This window comes from Pieris brassicae, chromosome 8, assembly GCF_905147105.1.
Source record: "Pieris brassicae chromosome 8, ilPieBrab1.1, whole genome shotgun sequence".
In the NCBI taxonomy this organism is placed as follows: Eukaryota; Metazoa; Arthropoda; class Insecta; order Lepidoptera; family Pieridae; genus Pieris; species Pieris brassicae.
The window spans coordinates 20,180,350-20,189,511 of record NC_059672.1 but is presented as its reverse complement, the minus strand read 5'-3'; the positions used below and the strand labels follow the sequence as shown (position 1 = coordinate 20,189,511).

Sequence of the window (9,162 nt, the reverse complement as noted above, 5' to 3'; positions counted from 1 at the left end):
AAGACTCAACGCCATAACCAAGCCCGATCGGTATCCCATACCACGCATACGTGACTTCACATACCAACTCGCAGGGAAGAAAATTTTCTCTACACTCGACCTCAATCGCGCGTACCAACAACTGCCAGTCAGCGAGCAAGATGTGGAGAAAACCGCCATCATCACACCTTTTGGTCTTTTCGAGTTTCCGCGCATGTGTCCTGGTCTAAAGAACGCCGGACAGACTTTCCAACGCTTTATTCACGAAGTACTGCGCGAACTCGACTTCGTATTTCCTTTCGTTGATGATCTACTCATAGCATCAATCGACGAGGAAGAGCACCGAAAACATCTACGCATCGTATTACAGCGACTAGAAGAATACGGCATCACCATCAACCCATCAAAATGTGTTTTCGGCCAGCCAACTGTGAAATTCCTCGGTCACCAAGTCACAGCGGAAGGAATACAGCCACCCCAAGAGAAGGTACAAGTTATTACAGATTTTCCAAAACCACAAACCGTAGAAGAACTACGACGTTTTCTCGGTATGATAAACTTTTACCGTGAAAATATCAGAGATGCCGCCACCATACAAGCGCCGTTAAATACCTACCTGCACAACGTCAAAAAGCGTGACAAAACTAAGATCGACTGGACCACTGAATCAACGCAAGCTTATGAAGCATGTAAAGAGAGCATAAAAAACGCCGCTTTACTTGCTCATCCGTCTCACCAGGCGACACTTGCTATATTCAGCGACGCTAGCGACAGAACAGCTGGTGCCGCACTCAATCAATTTATCAACAACTCATGGCAACCACTCGGCTATTTCCCGAAGAAATTCACCGACGCACAGACTCGCTACAGTACCTACGATCGAGAGCTACTCGCCATCTACATGGCTGTCAAACATTTCCGCAAAATGTTCGAGGGACGAGAAATAATAATATTCACCGACCACAAGCCGCTAACTTTCGCTTACACAAAAACAAATACAAACAGCGAATCACCGAGACGCACCCGACAGCTACTTTATATCAGCGAATTTACCACTGATATACGACACGTCAGTGGATCTCAAAATGCAGCCGCAGATGCATTATCACGTGTCGAAGCAATCACCTGTCCATCGCCGATCGACTACAATCTACTTGCAGAAGCTCAAGAGCGCGATAGCGATACCATTAAAGCACTCAGTCTACAGAGCAACTTATGTTTCAAGAAAGTCAACCTGCCCGTCTCAAACATCAAATTACTCTGCGAAACTTCTACCTCACAGTTACGTCCGTACCTACCAGAAGAATACCGACGTACCGCATTCAACGCAGTACATAACGTTAGCCACCCTGGAATCAAGACTACGAGAAAATTAATTACGCAACGTTACTTTTGGCCCTCAATGAACGCAGACGTCGGCAAGTGGGCAAAAGTATGCCTACAGTGTCAGCGCGCCAAAATACAACGCCACACATCAAGTCAATTATCATTTTTTTCACCAACCGAACGATTCGAACACGTTCACATTGATATCGTTGGTCCGCTACCTACCGCGGCCAGCGGTCATCGATACCTCGTGACAATGATCGACAGAGCAACAAGATGGCCCGAAGCATACCCATTATGCGAAATATCAGCTGAAGACGTCGCCAAAGCGGTATACGAAGGTTGGATTTCCCGTTTCGGTTGTCCTGTAACAATAACAACGGACCAAGGACGCCAATTTGAAAGCAGAGTATTTGCATCTCTTTCTCGCTTACTAGGAATCGAAAAAACGCGTACAACTTCATACCACGCACAGTGTAACGGTATCATCGAACGATGGCACCGTGTCCTTAAAGCCGCATTAAAGGCAAGACTACAGACCGCAAGAAGCTGGATCAACGAGCTACCAACCGTCCTACTCGGATTACGCGCCGCTATGCGAAGTGACACCGGCGTAAGCGCTGCCCAACTTACCTACGGATGCAACATACGCTTACCCGGTGATTTCTTATCAACGACCTGCAATGACGTCATCATGGACTCTGGCTACATCGATCAGCTGCGCGACGCAATACGTAACTTGCAACCAATGCCGAGTCAACCACACAGTAACACAAAACCCATATTCGTTCACCGCGACCTGCAATCATGTGAATACGTATTTGTACGCATAGACGCCGTAAAGAAGCCATTACAAGCACCTTACGACGGACCCTATCGCGTGCTGAAACGAGACAGCAAGATATTCACGCTGCAGTTACCTAACCATGAAATGAATATCTCTATCGACAGACTCAAACCTGCCTACACTATCACCGAGCAAGATGTGCCTACTGATACAACAACGAGTACCTGCAACAAGCAAAACACATCAAGTGCGAGCGAACTACATGAACCATCAAATAGCCTGAAACATCAAAATGACAACAACCTGAAACAACAAGACACTGGGAACACCTCAATACCTACAAGAACAACTCGCCGAGGCCGCGTTATACGCCTGCCGGTACGCTTCGCTAGAGGGGGAATCCTGTAGGTGATTAGTACGTGTCGTCATGAAACAATAATTTGTTCTGAAAAGAACAGTTAATTGCGTTACCGTTAGGACAACTTTTTGCCGCGCCTCGATTTTATTGTCTACGCACCCTTCGCATCTTGGTACCACATGTTACCACTAGTGGCCAGGTAGGATAATTTTTGTATATAAATCTACAGTTTTTAAAAATTAAACACATTCCACATTCCATCTTCACCTCTTCTCAACGAATTATTAGGAAGTTTTATTTTAACCAAATAAGGACCAATCAACCTAAAGTAAAACTACCCTAAAGGCTAAACATGTTATGTCTGACATTAGAAGCTGTTCGTTTCCAAATACAAATAGATTTGCTACTTCTTGCGCTAGTGATGCCAACTTGGAGGTTTTCCTCCTAAATTTAAAGAGAATATTGATGTATCTGGGAGGCTTTAGGAGATACTTTAATTTGGGGAATACTTTGTATATCAATTTTTTTCCTTAAAAAGCTCAGGATTCTATACTATTTATATTAAGCTAACCAACAAATTAGACCAAATATAAACTCCAAGCGCTACAACTAAAATATTAAAAAACTATTATACTCCAGGATCTAAATTTTCTACTACAGGATTGGTATCATTTAGTATACATATTTGAAACTGAGTGTACAACAATAACTTTAGGGATTTTTTCATCGATATTAAGGGGTATTTGAAATTGGTTCTAAGAGGAATATTTTGTAGGAGTTGGCATCACTATTCACTAATCACTTGTCTGTGCTTGCCGTAGTGTACACTTAACGTCACAACGAAGCTATTTTGAATTTTAATAAATAAATAAATTAATATTCAATAACAGAAACAAAATAGTAAACAATTTCATAAATAATTGTTTTGTACTCCTAAAATGCGTCGAGGCTAACTGTATATTTTAATCAAAACTTTGTTACGAATTACCTAAGTGGGTAACTATGTCGCGCCAAGTCGACTTGAATATTAATAAACTCTTAGAAGGTTTAGGCCTTGAGGGCGAAGAGAACGACTTTTGCGACTTTACCATAGCTGATCAAAATTCTGTTGCTGAGTCTCAAGGTATAACTCCGACGACTCCATCAAATTTTAAACCCATTCTCGGAGGCAATGTTACTTACGTTGTCGCCTGTGTTATATTAAATGAGAAAAACGAGATTTTGATGATGCAAGAGGCCAAAGAAAGCTGCGCAGGTAAGTGGTATCTACCTGCAGGACGTATGGAAAAAGATGAAACAATAATACAAGCTGCAGCTAGAGAAGTATTGGAAGAGACTGGGCTCCATTGCAAACCGGAAACACTACTTGTAGTAGAAACTGCTGGTGGTACTTGGTATAGATTTGTTTTGACAGGAAAAGTAATTGGAGGGGAGCTTAAAACTCCTGCCAGAGCAGATAAGGAATCTTTACAGGCTAAATGGATTGCAAATCTAGATGAGATAACATTGCGAGCAAATGATGTATTGCATTTAATTGAAAGAGCTAAAATGTATAAAGATAGTTTGCCTGGTGAGTCCTGGCATAAAAACATTTTACCTGCCCCTATACCACACACAAAAGATTTGTTGAGACTTATTGTCTTAATAAAAAAACGAAGTACAAATAGAATGCATGTGTTATTGAGTGAGAAAAGCGCCTTACACTTTCCTACATGCGAAGTAAATCCAGCAAAAAGTGTTCATTCTACATTACGTAGGTTTATGGTTGAAATGTTTGGTGCAGATGTAGCGCAACATAGACCTCTAGGTCTTTTCAATGTAGAGGCTGACCCTTCAGCACATGGTTGTTGTCTAACCTTGTTAGTTGTATTTAGACCACCACTGGAGGAAGTACCTTTAATTGGAAAATGTGCATGGCATGAATTAAGTCAAGAAATGGAGAAAAAAATTTCACCACTTGTTTCAAAGAAAAATTCTACAATAGAATTACATGTTGTACGCTAAATCTGCATTATTCACTGTTAAAAATAACAGGTGCTACAAGAATACTCAATTGTTATAATTATTTATCTTCTAAAATTTACTTGTAGAAGAAGATGTGTATTTTATGGTAGCTTTAAATTTTCGTTTAGATTTTTAATAATTTGTTGTAATATCAACTAATTCCATTAACATTCCCGTGAGTTGAAAGAAAACTGCATTTATTTTATTAATATGCAAGCCTGGTAAATTTGCCAGCTTAGCTATGATCTGATTTTAAATATTTTGTCTTATCACATATAATCTCAATTATAATATATTAAGGTACAAAATGTATTATGTAGCTTATTTAACAGAATTAACATGTTTTTTTTGGTGAAGGTAAACCTACATGTGAATTTACTAACATTAATTACTATGCTTGCCATGATTATATAACAAGTACTTTGAATGTCAAAGCATGTAAGCAGAAAGGTTCAAATATATAATGTATGTACATTATGGCAGTATGTGGTAAAACATAATACATATGTCTTTTAATTATATTTCCATATACTGTCTTTTAAGTGGAGGCCCCAAACTCTTTATACAAATTGAATATTTGTAATTATAATTTTTTTATGAAATTTTTCTTAATACAATATATTTATTTCAAATTACTGTTTTTGTACTGAAAAGGTATTATTTTTATGGTGCTAAAATCTGTTTATTGTGGTTGTTTTTTTTTTACATTATTATAATCCTTATGTTATTTTTAAAATAAAGGAATATTTTTATATAAATTCTTTAAATACTGTACTCTCTTAATATTAAGTATATACTATTACTTGTTTAAACAGCAGGAATTAAACAAAAAAAATGTTTCAATGATTTTATTTAAGCAATAAAAAACCTGCACCTGACTAGAACAACAAATTGCAGGGTTACTTGAAAAAATTCAGAACATCATTTTTACAATTTCATTTATTTACAATGCCAAAAAAGAATATAATACTACATTGATTCCAAAAACTTGCTATGCTATTATGGTAAGAAACTTTGGTATGCACTGTACAGTCTGTAACTTTGGGTGAGTATAATACTTCTTTATATAAGATGGAAAATTTAAACATTATCTGATGTATCTGCAAGACTTTAGTTATTAACATTAAGTCAAAAAAATCATAAACACCCCTTTCTATATGTTGTCTTGAAATAATCAATTAGATACTTTCAATATGTACCGTCATCTATTGTAATTATCAACAATAGTTTAATCATAGGAAAGCTATGAATAATAAGACTATACAAAACATTATTGCACTGATATAAAACTGTAAATTTCCACTACAATTATGGTAAGAAATACATTTATATTTGAAAAGCAATGTCAACACTTCATCAAAAAACAACAATAAATAAATTTAGCATGTAATCTATCAAATCATTTATCACAACCCAATAACAAATTGCAAAGCATCATTAAAGTAAAAACATCTTCAATGCATAAGCAAAAAAAATTTAAGCAGTTCATTAAAAAAATCACACAATCGTTTCATTGTTGTATTCTAATTCATTTCTCATATTTAAAAAAAAGTAAATAAGTATTGTGTTCTCAAATGGTCATCTACAAACTATCACCCAGACTTCTATTAACCTAAATAAATATTAATTACTATCACATTCTACAGAGTCTATATAAATTATAACAGGCCTGCTGCCATTGTCATGTAGGTGCTTTTGCCCAACAAAAGCTTATGTACTTATTACCTTGCCAGTCTCTTAATTACATCTGCCAATAAATTGTAATATTTGTGCGAGTTTTAAATTGCAAAATACAAATAATTTTTCTGATTGACTGCATTTAAAATTGAGTCACAGGTTATGTAAATTGTAAATGGCTTTCTCTAAAAGCGATATTACCCGTTTATCTGAATGCCTTGTATCCATGCTTGCAAATCTGCTGAGCCAGGACATTCCAATTCATTCTCACCAGACACATCTGGGCTCAATACCCTTTTTGCTGCAGTTTGACCAGACAAAAAAGCTCCATGCACAGTAGAATAGAAGCTGCTATGTGTATGTTCACCCGCAAACAGTAATACTGGCTGTAATATGGGAAATGTCAACATGATTTAACACTTAATTATATTTATATGAAATAAATGAGTAAGAGTTTAAAATAAAGTGTATCAAAAATACATCCAGAACTAAATAGTTAACAAATGTAAATATAACAGTTTATGACCATAAAGTTTCATAAAAATTGGTGAAAAACTAACAAAGATAAATATTTTCTTCATTTATTTTTAGTTTTAGAATATTTTGCTGAAAATAAGTGACATTTTTAGGTTTTTAAAATTATATTATAAATTCAGATAAATGATTCATAATATGACACATATTGGTGTAGCTAGCTGGTTTATCAGATTTGTTTTTTATTGATAAAACTTTATTTTCATACAAGTTGTTGCCCACGACTTTGCCTGTTGAAGTTTTACACCCTCATCAATTTTTTGGGTTCACACTCAATAATATCGTAATCACCCATAATCATTGTTTAAATTTATAATCATGTAAGTCTGTCATGAGGTAATATATCAGTTTTGACTATTAAATTACTTCATGATGATTCAACATTAAGTTTACCTTCCAGAGGTTTAGCTTTCAAATAATTTTTACCTTTTTATCTCTTGCATTTCTAAACAAAGGTTGTGCTAAGCTCTCAATATCGCTTTGACTTGCTCCTACTGCTATGGCAGTATATGCACCTCGTGTGTAAGCCTGTTTATTCCAACTTGTGCTGAAATTATTATTTGATGCCTATATTACTCTTAACAACCATCAAACCAAACTTAACCTAAACCTGAAGGTCATTAAATTCCGGTAAAACATAGTTTTATAATGAAATGCACAAGGCTGATCACATACCTTCCTAATCTAATACCAATTCTTAATTCAATAAAAATACATCTACTTCATGCCTGATTGTGAGTTACAGGATTTTGCATGACTATATTATTTAACAAAACAGATACTATTGATAAGCGAATTAGTGTTATCTTAAGATTATTAATAGTAAGTTCGTAAGATAATAAAAAAACACAAAACTATTTAAGTAAGACTAGTAAGAAATTCAAGATATGATGTGTAAAATAAAACTTACCACACACACAATATTGGTTCAGGGACAAAGGGATCATTTAAAAATTTCCTCAAAATTTTAGTACAAGTTATTCCTACTTCTTCCATGGATAGAGTTTCCATATATTCAGCCTCTTTACCTGAAACCCAACCCAGCAATAGGGTCTCACTTACTTTAGTAAAAGAATACATTTTTTTGTACCATGAATCAGCCATACTTTCCTGGGCACCTGAGTTATCCCATAACAACATAATTTCAGTTATGTCAGGATTAAGAAAAGGTCTATCATACTCTAAAAAAATTTTATCAACAGGGGTAAATAATAGTCGTTCTATTGACTCGTTTTTGTACTGTGGTAATTGAGGATCAAATAATGTTGCTGCATGATCTTTAAGCACTCCCAATGGTATTGTGCATATAACATGATTAGCATAATAATTTTCTCCATTGTCACATTGTACTTCTACATAGTTTGATCTCTTCTTTGGTTTTTCTTCCACATTAACATGCAACTTAGGTATCTTATCATTATTTGATGCCTTAGAAACATCCTCTATCACAGTTTGATCTGAATCTTCTGATTCTTCTCCTAAATCATCAGAATTACCATTAGAGTTCCAGTTAATTTTTTTCACTGGGCAATTTGATATTATTTTCTCAGAAGGAATATTTTTTGTCATCAATTGTAAAATACTACTGTACCCAGAGGGTATTAATATATTACCACCCTGTAATTCTGTATAACTACCAAGTTCTGAGAGATCAATTTCGTCCATAGAATTACATCCAGATATACATGTTTCCCTTCTTAAAAGACAGTCGAAGATCAATCGACGGAGTTTCTTTTCTTCAGACGACGGCAAGCGTTCTAAGTATATTGTAGCTTCTAGATTTATATGCTCACCCACACTGTTTATGTCTGGTGGTGGCAAATACTGACACAAGAAGTATTCTTCGCATCTGCGCAAAAAACAAACATATGCCTCATGAATCTCCTGCAGAACATTGAATGGTGCCTGCTTGCCATCTTCTGTCGCCGCTATAACCTTATGCGGTTTCGGTACATTAATGATATTGACAAGTCCATTTGCTGTGGCCAGTTCATATATGGGATTACCAAGAACGCCATGTATCCAATTTGCTCCTAATTCTACTCTATGATTCTTCATTGGTATTGAAATAATTCGACCACCTATGCGTTTTCTTGCTTCTATTATGATAAAATCTTCCATACCATTGTTGATAAGGTAATTGGCGGCGGCTAAGCCGGCCATACCGGCCCCAATTATAACAACATTATGTTTCTTTTTATCACATGTTTTACTAGAATTTAATTCTTCGTCGCCCATAATAAAAATTAATTAAACTCAGCAATTTTACACTGAGGCTAGCATTTGAAGCTCAGCTGGTAAATCTGTAAATTATATTGATTGTCAAAATTCAAACGTCAGTGTCAACAATGTCATTTTCTACAGCTGCCAACGTGAATTTAAAAAATCTACTATTTAGTGATGTATTGACTTTGATGTGTTTTTTATTTCATGGTGATATAATTTTTATTCATATATGTTTAAAAACTTGTAATTCAAAACGATATCTTATATTTAT

General features: G+C 35.6%; 2 protein-coding genes across 2 annotated transcripts; one reads left to right on the top strand and one right to left on the bottom strand.

Moving 5' to 3' along the window:
- The first annotated feature begins 3,257 nt into the window (after positions 1-3,257).
- On the top strand, positions 3,258-5,139 carry LOC123713703 (8-oxo-dGDP phosphatase NUDT18). The gene has a single exon (XM_045667522.1). The coding sequence runs from the start codon at positions 3,453-3,455 to the stop codon at positions 4,452-4,454; it is 1,002 nt and encodes a 333-aa protein (XP_045523478.1). The 5' UTR covers positions 3,258-3,452; the 3' UTR covers positions 4,455-5,139.
- Positions 5,140-5,375: 236 nt separating this feature from the next.
- Positions 5,376-9,133, bottom strand: LOC123713717 (peroxisomal N(1)-acetyl-spermine/spermidine oxidase). The gene is made up of 3 exons (XM_045667535.1): positions 7,576-9,133; positions 7,092-7,212; positions 5,376-6,517 (listed from the first exon to the last, which is right to left on the bottom strand). The coding sequence occupies exons 1-3, from the start codon at positions 8,901-8,903 to the stop codon at positions 6,329-6,331; spliced, it is 1,638 nt and encodes a 545-aa protein (XP_045523491.1). The 5' UTR covers positions 8,904-9,133; the 3' UTR covers positions 5,376-6,328.
- Positions 9,134-9,162: the final 29 nt, after the last annotated feature.